At 46.1% G+C, this 18,003-nt stretch overlaps 1 protein-coding gene across 8 annotated transcripts in view; it reads left to right on the top strand.

Annotated features, from left to right (window-relative positions):
* The window catches only part of PRR5L (proline rich 5 like), a 150,872-nt gene that overhangs the window by 99,733 nt on the left and 33,136 nt on the right, over nt 1–18,003 (top strand). For all 8 annotated transcript variants that reach the window (XM_037522450.2, XM_054699268.1, XM_054699265.1 and 5 more), the window contains 3 exons: nt 714–992; nt 2,634–2,714; nt 17,217–17,265. In XM_037522450.2, coding sequence (XP_037378347.1) covers nt 829–992; nt 2,634–2,714; nt 17,217–17,265 — 294 coding nt within the window. In that variant the 5' untranslated portion in view covers nt 714–828. The remainder of the gene's footprint in view (nt 1–713; nt 993–2,633; nt 2,715–17,216; nt 17,266–18,003) is intronic.

Below are 18,003 nucleotides of genomic sequence, written 5' to 3'. Positions count from 1 at the left end.
TGGGTGAATACACAAACTGACAGTTACTTCTAGGTAGCCCATAGGGCTCTTGAGGGCAAGGAGTAGGTCTTAAATCCTTAATAAATGGTGAATAAATAGCAAGCACTCAACAAATAGGTTCTGATGGAATTAATATGCACAGCAGGTAGGAATGGTGAGCGATGCCTGAGTGAAGAACTACTGATACTTTAGGAAATACGGTCCTGGGTATGCAGTAGGCCTTGCCATCTTAAGTTTGCATAATTATCCTCTGTGACCATCACACACTGATGAAATCACCTAATGACATCTTCAGGATGTGTCTCTATTGTTAAGCTTCCCTGATGGACACAAGTTGGCATGGTCAGGGCGTGGCATGGAAGGTCTTCTGTGCCTTGACAAGAAATTCTTGTGGTCTTGAGGCATCTTTTTAAAAAGCTGTCTCTTATTGCACAGTTTTGTGGGGTTGACAGAAACCCAGCCACTTCCCAAACTTTGCTGGCATGCCTAAGAGCCACAGTCCAGCAGAGCTTAGAAATCACTTTTCTGTAGGACTGACCTCACCCTGGTCCCCTTGCTACTGCCCTCCCACTTTTGGGGTGGCCACACTGTCATAATCAAGAAAGAGACCTGTTAACTATCCTAAAGTCTTTCTTAGGTTAGTCTCAGCCAATTTCTTCTGAGATGTGGTCTGTTCAGTCTTGTTTTCAATACAAGCTGTTCTCTCTTTTCAGGTGTTGGCTAAACTTGTGATTTTAAGAAAGCCAGAGGGCCAGAAAGTACTCTTGGGAGAAGCCCTGTGTATGGGCAGTTGGATCAAGAGGAGAAACTGCCCCGTCACCCGGACTTATGACCCGCGGCTTCTCTCCCAGCCTGCCTGTCGAGTTCCACAAGATGGGCTCCTTCCGCAGGCCCAGACCTCGCTTCATGAGCTCCCCGGTGCTCAGTGATCTGCCCCGATTTCAAGCCACCCGGCAGGCTTTGCAGCTGAGCTCCAACTCGGCCTGGAACAGGTAAAGGAGGTGCTGGCTATTGAGGGGAGGGCTCCCAGGGGCCAGGGACGGGCTTAGTTCTATTCCTCTGGGATGTCTGCTTCATAAGGTCCTGATAGAGGGACAATTGATGATGACAGCGAGGATGTATCCATCAGCCTTTCTAATATTTAGTAGAGGAAAGTTGATCACGGGGGTCTCTGAGCTATCAGAGGCAGTGAACTGACCAGGATGGGTGGAGTGGACCTCACAGTTACTGTTCATGCTCATTAATCATACCCCAGACTACCAGATTACCCCAGAGTGTGGCCATGTAAGTAATCTCAAGTAACCTATTACCTACTGGGGAAGATAAGACATGTATTTGCGAAAAGCTAAAAAAAGCTGGCCCAAACCAGAGGTTAGTAGTACCTGTGAGCCGAAGAGGTTGGAAGAGGAGACACAGTTTTTGTGAGGAGTCCAGCTGACCTTTTTATACTTAGCATTGAGCTGAGACTGAATTAATGCTAAGTCTGGCACTGCTGTGGGCTACTATTATTTTTCAAATCTATGCAGTTACTCTCTGGATAAATTAGATACATCATTTCAAAGCATCACAGAATTCTTTATAGTTTGGGTCATTTGAATTTTCTCAGTGACATGAACGCACCACTCCTGATGGGGATGGGCAGAGGACTCTGAAATGTTCTGGTGTTAAATTAATCCTTGTTCTTTTTTTTAAAGATTTATTTATTTATGCATAAAAGAACTGGGGTACAGGCCAGAGCCTTGGGGGGAGGAGGTGTGAGAGGATTCACCAAAGACAGAGTGGGGAACAGAACAGGCAGACTGACTGAAATACACTGCTGTTGGGAGCAGCAGGCCAGACAGGAGAGGTCTGCCATGCCATGTGTGTTGCTCCCTGGCTGGCCGAGGATCGAACTCGTGCTGCAGAGGCTGCAGACAGCTTCACAGTGCTGTGCTTCTCTCCTTGTGACACCAGGGAGGCCCAATCCTTGTTCTTTAGAAAAGACCCAGGACCCTTGATAAAGATAAGAGTGTAATCAGTGGCTTGCTGAAGTTTTGGGCTGGGGTTCCAGAAATCATAGATTTAAGCTGTGACTTCTCCAGGGGCTGACCCTACTTGCCTGTACACCTCCAGGAGTGGGAGTTAAAGAGGTAAATGAGACCAGCTTCTGTGAAGTTCTTCCAAGGAAACTATTAAAAGGGCAGTGAATTATTTCCTACTAGCCCCAGGCCTCCAGGCTACCAGTAAAGACAGGAGCTCCCAGGTGAAAGAACTTCAGTCACAGGCCAGCAGCTGCTTGTAGTCAGCACCATTTGGGTTCTCCGGGCCCAGTGGTGCTGGCCACACCATTTCCTAAGACCAGATCCCACTGCCTGCCTTTGTTATTGCCGCTCTCCAGCTGCCAGCAAGGCCAGGGAGGAAGACAGCTTGCTTGCAAGAAAGTGGAGGGAGAGGGGTTACTTGAGGGTCCTTTTGTCTTCCTTCCTCCCCAAGGACCCTGGGGAGGATGTGAAGAATTCCATGGATGGAAATCGTGGCTGTGTTTGTGCCACAGGCTTCCTGGCCCCCCCACCTGCCTTCAGCCCTGAGCTATTTGTTGAGATGGCCCCAGGAGGCAGATCCTCTAACAAGGAGTCATTTCTATTTCCCCACAGTGTCCAGTCGGCCGTGATCAACGTCTTCAAAGGGGGCGGTCTACAAAGCAATGAGCTCTATGCACTGAACGAAAACATCAGGTACGTGTCTGGCCAGGCCAGGGACTGTTTCCCACTGAGCTGGGGCACAGGGGGCTACCCCACCAGCGGCTTTATCGTAAGGATTTTTTTCCTACTTGGTTCTCCTTGCTTCTTCTGTTGGCATTTATGTCGCTTTTATGGCTGTTGTTAAGTTTTGAGACCCTTATCTTGTCTAGACCTCTTTTCCAAAGAGGATTCATCCATTGTTCATGTATATAGAATGTGTGTGGCAGAGGAGGGGGCACCAATGGTGCAGGGTGGCTACCTGGTAGCTCATGGATTCTGTAAACATTTACTGTACCCCGTTTAACTATTAGGCAGCATATAAAGCAAGGTAGCTTGGGGTTGGAACCAGACCATATGGGATTTTATTGTTCTCCTTTTTACTAAATGACTTATCAACTTCTTTGTGATTTGGTTTCCTCTTATTTGAAAACAGAGAGGGTAAATGCACCTAATTCCATAGGATTCTTGTGGAAACTGGGTATGACACAAGGAATCTCTTAGGCCAAGTTTGAAACATGCTAAGTACTTGGTACTAATAGCTCTATCACTAGCAGCGTTGTGTTGCCATTACCATTAGATTTTGAGACTGCAACCCTCAATTAGACATGGTTTTTAGGGAGTTTAATGTCTTCCAGAATCTTCCCAGTAGGGTTGTGTCAGCTTTTCATACATTAATCTGTAACAAATATCTGATTGTCTCCCACGTGGCTAGGTACTGGAGAGATGACAATGAGCCAAGACAGACATAGACTCTGCCCTCCTGGAATTTATATTCTGTTGGGGTGATGATATCAATCAACTAATGATACATGTAAAATGTGAAGTGCAACTGGGACAGCCACTACCACATAGCTGGCAGCATGAAAATATATTTTAGCGTGACTTATTCTCTCCAAGGAGGCCAGGAATGGTACATCAGAAGGACCAGTGGGAAGTAATTATGTGAAGAAGACACTAAGTGGTGGAAACTGTAGGTGCAAATGTTCGGGGGGACTATGAGCAAGACACCATATGTATAGAGCTCCAGGGCCTGGGTGTTGGTGTGGATGGGCATGTATTTTGATGAAATGAGGGCAGAGAGGCAGGCAGCACTCCAAGCAAAGGGTCTCCTGGGGACAGGAGGTTGAACATCAGGTCATTTAATGCCCTGGTGTTCATTCCTCACTGGTGTGTTAAGTGGAGAACATCAAGGCAAAAGGCCCAGCCCTGGAATGGGCAGAACAATAAACAAGGCCATTATGTGGATTCTGTTTACATTTAGTTAAGACCTGTATTAACAGTCAATGAGGTGTTTTAAGAGCTCTGCTTTCATTAAAATCTTTAGGGCTCAGAAGTAAACACAGTTGTGTTGAATTTCTACCCCTGCACTTGAATTTCACATAATGTTTAAACAGATATGGGAAGAGACAATAGGGATCATCTAACCCAAAGCCTTCTTGTACAGAGTAAGAAACTGAGGCCTCGAGAGGTTGAGTGACAGGGGCAAAGAGGGGTTGGCCAATCCTTGAGTTGCAAGAGCTCAGTTTTACTCCAAGAACTGAGATTCTGTCCTGCATAAGATTTCTTTCACTCGCAATGAAGTAAAAATAAATAAAACAGTGAGTCCGGAAAGTGCAAATTGTTCCTCACTTCAGGAAACTAATCCTGAAACTACCTTAAAAATCTTTGTTCTGTGCTGTTAGGAAAGGACTGTCCATGCCAGATTTCCCCAGCCTTGTGAACCCAGGGGCTGCTAACTCAGAAGCCTGCAGGTTCCAAGCAAGTCTTCTAAATGGGTGGGCCTGGCCTGGGTGGTTGACAACAGAGCCAACCAAGGAGGATTACCCTGGCAGAACACAGAATTTATTGTATTTCTCAAGAAGAACTGGAAGCTGGGTTTTTATGTAAAATTTCCTGATCTTTTGTGTTGGTAAGTAATCCACGTTTCTCCAAACATTGGTGTAGGCCAACAAAATACATTGGCACAGGCCAACAAAATACATCTATGGGGTGAATTTTAAAAGATCAGCTAATAGGGTGTGGCACATCCCAGATTCTAGCTCTGACTGTGGATGGGGAAAAGGAAGCTAATGTGGATGGCAGTGCTGGAAAATGCATGGGTACCCTTCACCTACATCCACATACTAGGCCCCCCCCTCGTAGTCATTTGAGGAACATTGTCACCAGCACACCTTTGTCACCTGCATGTTCAGGAACCATGCAGCTAAAAACAGTAGAGTTGGAATTTGCACTCCTGTATGACTTAGACATTGGTGTTAGTTGCTCAGGCTGCTGTAACAAATACAACAGACTGGTTGGCTTAACCAGTGGACATTTATTTCTTGCTGTTCTGAAAACTGGTGAGTCTGAGGTCCCGGTGTAGGCAGGTGTAACACCTGGTGGGGGCTCTCTTCCAGCAGACGCCAGTGCCCTTCTTGTAAGTTTGCTAATGCCATCCTAAGGGTCCCACCTTCATGACCAAACCCAATGACCCTGCAAAGGGTCCCATCTCCAGGCTACCATCATATGAGGAGTAGGGCTTTAAGATATGAATTTGGGGGACACACTGTTACATGATTGTGTTCATAGTAATGTCTGTGTTCTTCATACTATAGTGAGGTGTGAGAGAGAGAGAGAGAGGTTTTAGGTCAGAGGAAAGAGTAAGGTGATGGTCTTGATCTTCCTGCTGTTATCATTCCTCTTCTGAGGTCTCTAGGGCCCCATTTCTCATCCTGTGCTGTTATTCTTAAACACCTTTCTGAAGAGCAGGATATTCCCTGATTCCTCCTTTCCAGTGTTGGGCTCAAGGGGGCTGCTGGCTGTTCTTCTCTACGTCTGTGGTCTTAGTTTGAAACATAATTGCTCGGATATGAATTGAGCCCAGAATCAGTCAAAGCTTTCAAAAATCATTTCTCCTCTTACCCATGTTTCTGGACCTTCCATCCCCCAGCCTTCTATTTAGGATGATTTTTAGAACGAAGATGGGCTTTCTCACTTCAGAGACTCAGAGTGTAACTGAGAATGTGAAAACAATCCTAGGCACATATTTGACTTGGTGGTCCCAAGTTGAGTGAAGCAAGCTCACCCCATGTGTACCCACATCTGCAAGTGTCTATATGAAAATAAACACAGCTGTTTTGCTTCAATAATGAAAATGCCAAAATAGACATGCCACTACTCTCTGCTCTCTGGTTACACTCGAATGGACTGTTGGGTTTAGATTTTCCCTTTTTTTTTCTTGAACGATATGTTTGCTATATAGACTGGTAAGCACAGCAGGGGTGAGGCATGACCTGTGGGGAAGATGCATACATGAGCGAGGAGCACAGGATGGCAGGAATGTAGGGAAGCAGATATGGAGAAGACTAGGTTATTTTCACTGTCAATCAGTTGTGACAGTTTTGTGGGCATTAAGAAGTAGCTACTGGAGTCAGAAAAACTGGGGATCAAGATTAGACTAACTCTGTTACCTTGGGCAAATTACTTTGTTTTTCGAAACCTCTTTTTATTTTAGGTTTTTTTTTTTTTTTATAAAATGTGGATCCTAATAGCATCCACCTCATGGTGTTTGGGAGAACTAAGACAATGCTAAAAGCATCATTGGCACAGGATACAGTGCATAAAATATGTGAGTTGTCATTATTCCTATTATTGTGACAATTCAGCAATGATAAAGTGATAAGTGATGGGCGTGTTCCATGCTAGCAAGCACAGGGAAGTGTGATGAATTGTCCCATGAACAATACTGAATAAAGATTGTCTAGCAGTTTGGGTGAAGTGAGCTCACTTTGAGCTAAGAAGGTCTGGGACAGACTCCTCCAAGAATGTGCTGGATACAAAGCTTGGGTGAGGCTGAGTTCTTACAAGGAGAGCCAGCTGTTCCTCCTTTTCCGCAGAGAAAAGAACAAGAGGAAATGAGGCTCTTGGTTCTCCATTCTGCTCAAGCCAAACCATAATAAACTTTGATGGATTATCCATGTCCAGTGTCAAAGACTAAATCAACTTTCTCCTGGTCACCTTACCCAGCCCTGGCTATCTTTATAACGGTGGAGTTAGTATTGATGCTCAGGAAGCAGGAATTCATTTAAACCAAAGCCAGATGCAAAGGATGACCAGGAAGTAGGAACCCTAAATGGGCCCTAAAATGTAGGCTTGCAAGAAGTTGCTCCTTTCTTCTGAGACACGTCATCGAAAATGAATTCTAGTTTTTAAATGTTAGCAGGTAGACTTTGGAGTAGCTATGAGAAATAACTTTGCACTAAGGACTGTCAAGTTCTAAACACTTCGTTAGATCAAGGGAGGAATGTGGTTTCCTTTTAAGAACAAATTCACTAGGAATGTCACGCCTCAATAAGGCAGCAAATTTTCCCCAAGTAAAAGTCAGGGCATGTGGTCTCTCAGTATGCAGACCATACATCAGAATGTTTTCTACTGAAACCACCTTAGATAATAGGATTTGCAAGGCAAGAATATGTCCTTTTACTAAAGGGGGAGGGTGAGGGCAAAGAAGAAAATGGGAGAAGGCCCATTGGACTTTGGTGGAAGATTATGGGTGCCTTGCCAGTGGGTGTGGTGCAGTACCATGCACCTGAAGAGGTGGGATCCTATATTTCTGAATCATATACAGTGTTGTAAGCCGAATGTTAAACTTAAAAAATTATACAAGAGGGAGATAAATAGGCATAGTCTAGGGTAATTCCTAGTCATCACAATCCACAGTTCTGCCTTCCCTGAGTTTGGACTGGCCCAGAGTGTCTTCTTGTGTTTAAATTCTCGGGCGGGGGGGGGGGTTGGAGGGCTCTCCTGGTGGCGCCAAGGGTTAAGACACAGCACTATGAAGCTATCCGCAGCCACTGCAGCACTAGTTCAATCCCCAGCCAGGGAGTTACCCACATGGCGCAGCAGACCTCTCCTGTCTCACCCACTGCTCCCCTCAGCAGTGTATTTCAGTAGATCTGCCTGTTCTGTTCTCCACTCTGTCTCTGGTGAATCCTCTCACCCCCTACATACCTCTGGCCTACACCTCAGTTCTTGTATGCATAAATAAGTAAATCTTTAAATAAATAAATACATTCTCCATGGGGATGGATGTGGGTTTTAACGTCCCTCTCTAGTTTGTCCTGTTGTGGCTGCATTTGGCAGTGGAGACCTCTCTGGGTTAGGAGTTCAGGTTTCATGAGCTCTTCCAAGAACAAGAGTGGCCAAACTCTGACAGAGGAGCACATGTTTCCCAAATGTTTTCAACCAACTATTCTACTGACTGAATGTCATCAAGAAGACTTAGAAAAGTGTGAGAAGCCTATGACTTAAGGGTACTATTTTTTAGAAGAGCCCAGGCAAGTGGTTTTTTTTCCACTACACTTCACACTCACACTGGCTGGTGTGTGTGTGTAGAGGTGGGGTCATTGATACTTATACTCATTTCCTGAATGAATGTTTGTGAAGTGCTGGGCCAGGTGCTGGGTTCGGTGTTAGGGTGGCTGTTGAGTAGGTTACTTCTTGTTTTGAGGAAACTTCCTGCAGAGTGAAAGGGAACTGATCCAGCAATGATGACTGGAGATGTTAAGGGGGATCTTAGCAAAACAGATTGCTTGGGGAGTGTGGAAGATGGGCGCGTAATTAGATTTGAGAGGACAACCACGCTTCTGTTGAAGTCTGAGGGATGAACAGGTGGGGGGTCAGATGGAAAAAGTAACTAGGATATTATTTTCTCTCCAATGCTCTCTCCATGCCTCTCTTCTCCCTGGGGGGATTTTATTTTTTTCTTTGCAGAAATAAGTGCTCAGAGGGTTTCTGGAAGCCAGAGATGAGTTATCTGCAGCTGGCCTAAGGCAGGAAACTCACATTTTCCTTCTCTCTCCAACCACTCTGCTTCTGTTCTTGTTGGAAGGGAGGCAGCAGTGGGGAGGAAACCCAGAGATTTTCAGGGTAAAAAGAGGTTCCAAGAATGGTGCTTGACCTCTGACAGGGCTGAATCTAAAAGTCCCCCTTCTGAGGCAGCAGGCTCCTTGAAACCCCGAAGGCAAATCCACCTCTGATATTTCCAGCTCTTTAAGGGAGTGCTGAGTGTGCTGGGACAAGGAGGAGGAGAAGGAGAATAGCCTGGATGCAGGTGACTGGCCGGCTGTGTAGACCAGTCTGAGATGGGATTCCATGAGGTAGTGATGATAGCTGACCTTTGTTTTGTCTTCAGCACCTGCCAGCTTCTGTTCTAAGTGCTTATGAATACTGACTTGTTTAAAGCTCACCAACCCTCAGAGACAGGCACTATATCTCTATCTTTCAGATGAGCGAGTAACGAGTCAGAGAGGTGCACCAACTGAGCTAGGGTTTGAACCTGAGCCTCCTGGGTTCTTAAACACAGTAAGTTAGCTGCAAGACTCACACAGGGCTGGCACTGTCCACAATTAGGCTTGATGTGCTGCTGCACAGATCCATGAACAGATCCTGAGGTAAGAGGGCATTGTCTTCTGAGGACCCTGGTTGGGGAAAGTTTAAGGTGCAGTCTCCTCTTTTTGGCCCAGGTGTCTCTGCCTGACTACATGTTACATATTTTGTCTTCAGTGATTGAGAAACAGACCTGACTTTTTGGCCGGCAAGAGTAGTTAGAGGGAAGTGGCAAATTGGAACCCTCCAGGACCATGCCCCACAGTAGTTGGCCTATGTGGTGTTCAGAAATCTGACCAAAACTCCAGGCCTAAAACTTCAGGCCTCTCTGAGAAGTTCACATCAGGTAATGCTGGACCCATAGTCTAGACTGGGGCTGGCTGCTGGCTTTAGTGCCCCCGCAGTTTGCACCCACTACTTCCCTCTCTCCCATTACCTACCTGCCCCTGTGGGCCTGGGGCACCACAGGCTAATATTAGCTCGGGTTGGCCTTTGTTTGAGTTGGGATCCACCAGTGTCTAGCCCCAGGCAAGGCTCTGAGCATCAGTGGTGTCACCTGTAAAAGGAGAATCATTTCTACTGATTCTCCAGCTACTGGAGAATTCTATAAACTGTGTGCCAACTGCCTAGCATCATGTGTGCACATGCACACGTGTGCGCGTTTGTGTGTGTGTGTGAATGTGACAGAATTATGAACTGGAAACCTGCCTTTTGTTGGTTTCTTCCATCCTTTTCATTGTTTCCACTGCAGCACAGTAATAGAGGTGAGGGAATACTAGCATTTTCCCTGAGACAAGGACACCACCTCTAATGGGTCCCCAAGGAACAGTCAGGGAGGAAGGGTCATGCCCATATGTTCCTGCTTAAAATGCTGCCTCATTGAAGCATATCCTCTTGCAGAATCGAGGTGTGTGCTCTAATAATCAGGTTAGACAGGCACTGTCCAGCTATAGAGATGGACAAGGACCCTGAGGCCATCAGCTATTGCAGAGTCGTGAGGCTTCCCCAAAGGGTCAGGGTGGAGTGGAAGAGTGGCGGGGGGATGGGGGGCAGCCCCTAATTACCAGATGGCACAGAAATATTTAACATCTGACACAGTTACCCCAACTCCTCTGGCTAAACTTGAGCCCCGCGCTATCTGTCCCCAAGCTGCTCATCCTCTTCTGAGGATTTGCTGCCTTGCGTCTTCCGTGTGTGCCAGGGACAGTGTGGCTCTTTGCCCAGGTGATTTCTCTGTCATCTCCACTGTGCCATCATCCCTGCACTTCTCAGCCAGTGTGTCTGTTACCTTTAAGCCCACAGAAATGGGAAGTTAAGTTGACAGACAGTGAGGGGCAAGATCTCAGGCCTGTGTCAAACAGGAAATCCTGTCAACTGAGGTGGCGTCTCACCCGGTCAGCCTGCAAGGGAGGGCTGGGTGAGATAATACAGACCAGTGAGCGCTTCCCCATTTTTTCCTATTATGGCCCTTTTGGCTTCTGACTGAACCACCGAACCTCATGCCCTGCTTCCCTTCTGGTTTGGGCCCCACATAAGCCTTCCCTTCCCATTACTCTCAGTGTCCTGCTTCCTTTGTCTAGCTCCATGGCTGCTGCTGATGGTGGTGGCTGGGAACAGAATTGTGTTTTCAAATGAAACCTGGCGTGAAGTCTAATGTGTGGACCAGAGGAGGCAGGAGTTATTTAAGTAGGGAAGTAGCTTTGACCTCAGTCCCCAAGTCCTGAAACCCCTTCCCCTGGGCTCTGCCCCCACCATGTGATCTGTGTTGATCAGGGTAGGCTGGCCCCCATCTTGAATTTCACCTGGGACTTTAATACTAGGCCCCAGGTTGCCGGAGATGCTGAGAAGGGAGTAGAAGGGAGTTCTCAGGAGCATGGGCTCAGGGTCAGCTGGACCTGGGCAGGATCCCAATGGCAGACACTTGCCAAGCCAGACCTGTGCCGGCACTGTGCTGGGAACTCCCCCTTCTAGGAATAATGTGTTTAGTCCTTGCAATATTCCTGAGAGGTAGGTGTCCTCATGATCTCCAAATTCCCTTGAGGGAGCAGATATAAGGGACTAACCTGCAAAGCTCACTCACCGCGGTGAATGTTCACCACAGGCTTCAGGCCTCCAAGCCTGCACCCTTACCCAGTCTGCTGGGTCTCCATCTTGTGGGCCTACTTGCCCTACTCATCACCTCCAGAGTTGCTGTCCTTGTGTGTCAAGACTGGAGCTGTTACGATGACCTTATAGTTTTGTTCTAGGCTTAAATCCTAAAGTCTTTCCTTCTCTATGTCTCTTCTCTCCCTTCTCTCTCCTCTTTTCTCCCCTACCCCTCTGCCTTCTCCACTAAGTAATTGCTTTCCCTTTTCCAGGAAGAAACCCTTGGGAGGGATGACAAAGCAGTAGGCAAGCTGTGGACTCCGGCCTCTGTGTCCACCAAGAAGCACGTGGGAAACCGGGATTTCCATCCCTGCCATGTCTAGGGAGCCACTGGCACTTTTCATTCTTCGTCCTTCTCCTGCTTTTCTTTCTTCCTGTGTTTTATAAGCTGAAGACATAAAGGGAATGAGGAAGGTCCTGGGGTGGCGGCCCCTCTGTGGGTGTAGGTCTCCGGACCGCCACTGCCTTGATACTTTCACTCTTAGTTTTTGGGGAAGATGTTGCTCTTGTGTCTCATGAGAGGCCCAGAGAGGAGAAATCTAGTCCCCACTCCTGTTCCTCTAGCCTCTAGCACTATGTCTATAATATGTGGTTTTCAGTAAATGGCTGTGAGTCATTGAACTAATTCATGGGGTCCCTGTTTTCTATCAGCTGCTCCTTCCTTTTTTTGGAGGGGACCTTTTGCTGAGTTCCCCCTGGAAATGGTGGATCAAAACAGAGGGAGGGAAAATCCCTTTTCTCTCAGTTCAGCTAAGACCAGAGTAGCATTTTCAGAAGCACCCCTTCCTTAAAAACCAAGCGCAAGAAGAGTAAACACCGAGTAGTGAGCTACATCAACAATTTTGCAGTCTGCCTCAGCTGCGTTCTCTCAGGTCAGTTTGGCCAGCCCAAGCTACCCTCAACCTGTCCCTCTCAGCATCAGTCCTCAGGTTTCCAGCCTGAGGTGGATTTGGATCGCAGGTTAGAACCCGCTACCCCCACAACAGCCTGCTTCCTGAGATGTGCCCTTGATGGAACTCATTCCCACAATTCTTTCTCTAGCTTCAAGCCCTCTGGTGATAGCCTTGGTGGTGGTTCTTGTTAATTAAGAAAATTAAAAAGAAATGAATAGGTTTGATTCACAGGGTACAAAATTATTACATGTATAATTAAGTCCATCAGGAAGAATCTTACTCCCCTGTACCCCAGAAACCCAGTTTCCACCCCACCCCGAAACGTGACTATCCTAACAGTAGTTTTTAGGTATTCTTCTAGAACTTCTTTTTGCATATATAAAGACCATGTATGGAAAAGCAATTGGGGAGACTGGACCTGTCTACGAAGAACACAGACTGGTCTGTAAACAGGGAGTAGAGTTTGTTAAAGTGTTTTGTCCTATTTCATTCCCAGCAACAGTTTCAACCTTTTCTAACCCTTCCCCGGGGAGTTGGCGAAGAGGAGGGAAAACTCAGTACATTTAAGAGAAGCTTTAAAATGCTTGTCTATTTAAAAGTCAAGACACTGTATATCTCAGTCCAGAGAGTCTGTTGGAACCCAAATGTCTAGCTGTTGCAGAACCGTAGCTTTAAGAAAAGATTTGACAAATGAATTTGTTGGTATCGCCTATATCGAAATAGGTATTCTTTTTATTCTTTTTCTCTTCCCTTTTCACAAGGTAGCAGATTTAACACACTGTTCTCCATTTTGTTTTTGTTTTCACTCAATGTAATGTAAATTCTTTGGTGTCCTCTACAGCACTTTTCACTCTTTTTTCAGTTGTACAGAATCCCCTTGTATGAATGAACCCTAATTTTTTAAAGAAAGCTGTGCTGCCCGTAGCATAACTTTTTTTTTTAAAGATTTATTTATTTATGCATGCAAGAACTGGGGTACAGGCCAGAGGTGTGGAGGGTAAGAGGGTTCACCAGAGACAGTGCAGGGATCAGAACAGGCAGACTGACAAAATACACTGCTGAGGGGAGCAGCGGGCAAGTCAGGAGAGGTCTGCTGCGCCATGTGGGTTGTTCCCTGGCTGGCCGGGGATTGAATTTTTAATGAGTATTAATTGGTACACATTTTTGTTGTTTCCCATATTTTGCTGCAGTGAAAATTCAGTCCATAGATTCAGTGACCTTGTCCAAATCAAAACTAGCTCAGACAGAAATAAGGTTTGTATTTATTCTACAGCCATCCCAGGCTGGGGAGGTTCATCAGTGGTTCAGGCAGCTTGAAAGAGAACATTGGAGCCCTTGGCATCAGCCCCACAGGTTAGGGGAAACAAAGTTGCTAAGAGACAGCAACTTGGGCCTCAGCATTCATGGCCACAGGGGATAGCCACAGAGGCCAGCAGTGCAAAAGTCTGAGCAGTCTTCATTTACCCTACAGTTTGGTAAGGGTCAGAGCAATTTACTTATTTACCCACCAGGGCCATAGAATGTTAGCTCACGTGATCACATAGTCTGTGCTGTTCTGATAATTTTGTATAACAATACCTTCTGGAGAGGGTTTGGGACTCGGGATTTGATAATAGGACAAACGTGTAATTCTTTTGACAAGACTGGTTCTAGTTCATTAGTGTAAGGGTTTAAGACACAGCCTATGAAGCTGTCTGCAGCCACTGCAGCACAAGTTCAATCCCCAGCCAGGGAGCTACCCACATGGTATAGCAGACCTCTCCTGTCTCATCCACTGCTCTCCTCAGCAGCATATTTCAGTCAGTCTGCCTATTCTGTTCCCCACTTTGTCTTTGGCAAATCCTCTCACCACCCGCACCTCTGGCCTGTACCCCAGTTCTTGTATGCATAAATAAATAAATCTTTTAAAAAAAAAGGTTTAAAGGTTATAAAGCAGGTTCCCACACCTGCATTTGGCCCCTGCTCAGTAAAGGACTGGGGTCACCTGATGGAAGCACCTCATGTCTTCTTTTTTTAATTCTCATCCATTTGCACCTTGTTGAGCTAACTCTTTTTGCTCGAGTTAGCTCCAGAGTCCTTTTTGGAAGCCTTTGTCTTGTATCAGGTCCCCTCATCAGGCTGTGCTCCTTTATCAGCTGCTTCCTACCTCAAGCTTGGCTGCCTGTGCCACCACAGAGTGCTGGCCTTGGCCATGGCTTGCTGCAGCTCTGGGCCATCACATAAAGGCTGAGCCTGCACCCTCCCTGTGGGCCGCAGCCTTTGTGCCTCCCTGGGAAGGAGACGAGACCTCTGGGGTGTCCTGAGTTGGGGAACATCATGGTGACATTCCGGGGGCAATAATCACCTAGTTTAATCACATCCAGCCCCAGTGTCCCCTTGTTACACCCGCACAGATCCCTCCTCTCTCTTGGTCCAGGTGTGTTCCCTAGTTCTTGACCTTGATGCCGACCCTTACCCCTGGCCTCCTTCTTGTTCCGTTTTTCTGAAGCATCCTCAGGAGCAGTTTTCCTAGTGTGGGTTCCTTGGGCACCAGTTCCACAGAGTGTTCTTTGGTCACATAACTGTGTTAGTCCCTCAGCTCTATGGGTACCCAAGATATGCTTGGGGAACTTTGTTCCTGGCTTTGGTTAGGGCATGTTTTTTACTTTTTGATACAACTTGGTTTCTTCACCTATGGGTTTGAGACTTCCCAATGGCTGCTAAGTCTTTGTCAGGAGATGTTTCTTGCTCCCGTGGTTAGAAGCAACCTCTTTGCCTCTTCCTGTTTCACTCTCCAGCTGGGGCTGCCCACTAGATTTCTGGTTCCTGTAAGGGAGATGCCTCTAGCCTCAAAGAGCAGCAATGACTGGCCTGCCCTTGGCCAGTGACTGATAAAGGCATCCCTGTCTGCATAAGCCCCTGGATTGTGCTGGTGGGATAGCCTTCCAGGCTCTTCTCTTCCTGCTTGTCTGGATATCAAAATGCAGTGTCCACAGAACACATTTTCTGTTGTGGGAAGAGTATGTATTTTCCTTGCTTAACACACATTTGTAGCTGCACAGAGGTCTTCCTATTACAGAAATTTAGATCATAGGTGACACAGGGGTTAAGTCTCAGCACTATCACTACTATAGCCTGAGTTCAATCCCGGGCCAGGGACCAAACCCACCTGGTGCAGCAGACCTCCCCTGTCTTAACCTGCTGCTCCCCTCAGCAGTATATTTCAGTACATATGCCTATTCGGCTCCCCATTCTGTTTCTGGTGAATTCTCTCACTTGCTGCACCTCTGGCCTATACCCTAGTTCTTTTACACAAAATAAATAAAGTCTTTTAAAAAAGAAATTTAGATCATAGATATCTCTCTGTCTCAATTCTATTTGTCCATGATGTTCTGTACAGAACACTAGCTCTCTGTAACTTCCTGTTCCTCCTACTGCGACATGTGGGAACGAGTTTGGGGGAAGAGTTAATGCCCAGCAGGTGTGTCAGAAGCTCGAGGGCTTGCTCTTTAAGAATCATGGCTGGTGAGATGAGTAAATGAAAGCATTTGAAGTCATGAAGAGTTTAGTTCCCAGGGAATTCACTGGTTCCAGGGAACCAGTTATCCTTGTTTTTTTAGCTCGCTTGCCTTGTCTGGGTCAAATGAAAGAAAAAACAATAGGGATGGTCCAATATTTTGTAATAGATAAGGGTATCTGGTACCAAAACCCCTATTTAAAAAGAAAATTTGAGTACTGATGACTTTTTGAAATTATTTTGGGAGTTTATTTAACATGCTGTCTATCCACACTTCGTTCCCATCTCCAAGAATAGAAGCTTCCTGAAATAGTCTTTGCCTGTTGCATTTGTTTCCGTACATCTGGTGCTAGAACAATCTCTACCACATAAAGAGCAGCTCAATAAATGTTTGATGCATGGGTAATGATTGTTTTCCCTGTAGTGAATCCCTTTGAAGGACTGCTTCAGTTGCCCAGGGAATGATGTTAAGACCACCCAAATCACAGCACCAAGTTGAATGGTCTCCAGTAGATTTGGAGGAGAGAATAGGGTGGGGTTATGGGAAAAGATGTTGAATTTGCAGAAGACTTGGGTTCAAATCTTAATTCTGCTATTGACTTATTTGGGGGGCCTCTCTGAGCCTCAATTTCTCTAACTCTATAGGATGTATAATATATAATTGCAACCCAAAAAATACACCCACTTTGCCATCCTTGACTGAAGAATGTATGAAAAATGCATTTCAGAACATAAAGTCTGCAAATGTGGAGTGTTTCAAAATAATGGTCTTTCTCTTTCTGGCTTTTTTTTTTTTTTTTTTTTTTTTTGACCTCACGTGAAGACAGGTGCCATGGCCTACCTCTGCTAACTCTTTTTGAATTAGATCTCCTGCAGTGGCCCTAGTGAGCTGGCTGTCTTTCATAGAGTGATCTAAGGAGTGGACCCCGTCTAGAATTTCTACTACCACAGTTCTCTAAAAATCTTGGTGGGGGTGATGCAGTTACAAATGACTGGTTTCTCAGATAAGAATTAACAAGTTTGTCTTCCCCCATCATCTTGCAATTTCCCCCTTATTTGACAAGTTTGCCTTCTTTATGACTGGTTACTCACATAAACATGAACAAGATTGTCTTACCTGTATTTCTTGCAATGTCCCCCCCCTGCTTGACAGGTTTGTCTTCTTGCATTCCAAGGAAAAGGGAGCAGTTGTTGAAAAAAGCAAGCTGGCGCCCACCTGTCTCCCGTGCAGACCCTTCCCCCCTCCCCTTTGCAGACCCTTGCCCATCTGCCCCTTTTTTTCCCTTTGTATAAACAACCCTGCACTCTGCCAAAGAGCAGGACAGTGGTCTTTCAGACATGCGTCTGCGGCCCTCCTCATTTGTCAACAAATTAAACCACTTTTCCTTTTCCTCACTGTTTCCTTTTATTGGCTGAGGGAAACTGAGGCCGGCATTCAGTGTCAGGGGTATTACCAGGGCGCAGAGAAGTGCCCTCCCTTCTTAGCCCTGGCCTTGGCCCCACTCCAGGCATCAGAACTCCAGCACTGTTTTGCATCCTGAACTGCACACAAGCTGAACCATCACGGGCTGCCTGACGGTGTTTCTCTTTCCCCAGGCGGCTGCTGAAGAGTGAACTTGGATCCTTCATATCAGACTATTTCCAGGTAAGCTGAGCTTGTGTCATTATGCAGCTGGGTACATGCACCTAAGTAGATGACTGATGCTGTCCATCTTGGCATTTCTTCAGCATCTCAAATCACATATATCATGCCCCTGCTATGAGCCTGCACTGTGGTGCTGTGACCTCAGAGAACACAGGTGTGGGCCTGGCTGTGCAGACCTAGTCATCCCAGGCAGTCACTGTCCAGGTTTTGGTCCCAGGATCCCTTTATGCTTTTAATATATAGAAATGATCCTTTATTTGGGTTATTTCTGTCTTTATCTATTAGCAGTTAAACCTGTGACACTTTAAAATGTGCCTTAATTCGTTTATATAGAAACCTATTTTATGTTAACATTTTTATGAAAAATAACTTTCTGAACAAAAAATATGAAGACTGTGTTGTATGTTTGCAGTATGTGGTGTAATATTAGATGTTGTCGTGTATTATATGTTTGCAAATTCTTGCACTGTCTGACTTCAGAGAAGACAACTGGATCCTAGCCAATCTGTTGTGACTGGCAGGTCATGCAATTTCTGGAAAACACTATGGTTCACTCCATGGAGGGTGCGAGGATACACACAGATAATGCCATAGTTGTTATTAAGGAAATAGTTTTGACCATGTGAAAAAGATCCGAGGACTCTCCTAGGGGACCCCGATGCTCACTTTGAGACCTTTTGCTCTGGTGTCAGTCTCTCCCATCCCCAGGTATGGATTCTAATCGGGTGTAACTATACA

Source organism: Talpa occidentalis, unplaced genomic scaffold (genome assembly GCF_014898055.3).
Source record: "Talpa occidentalis isolate TD23 unplaced genomic scaffold, MPIMG_talOcc4v2.1 talOcc4.3, whole genome shotgun sequence".
Classification (NCBI taxonomy): Eukaryota; Metazoa; Chordata; class Mammalia; order Eulipotyphla; family Talpidae; genus Talpa; species Talpa occidentalis.
Note: the sequence above shows the minus strand (reverse complement) of the source record. Positions and strands in the feature narration are given on the sequence as shown.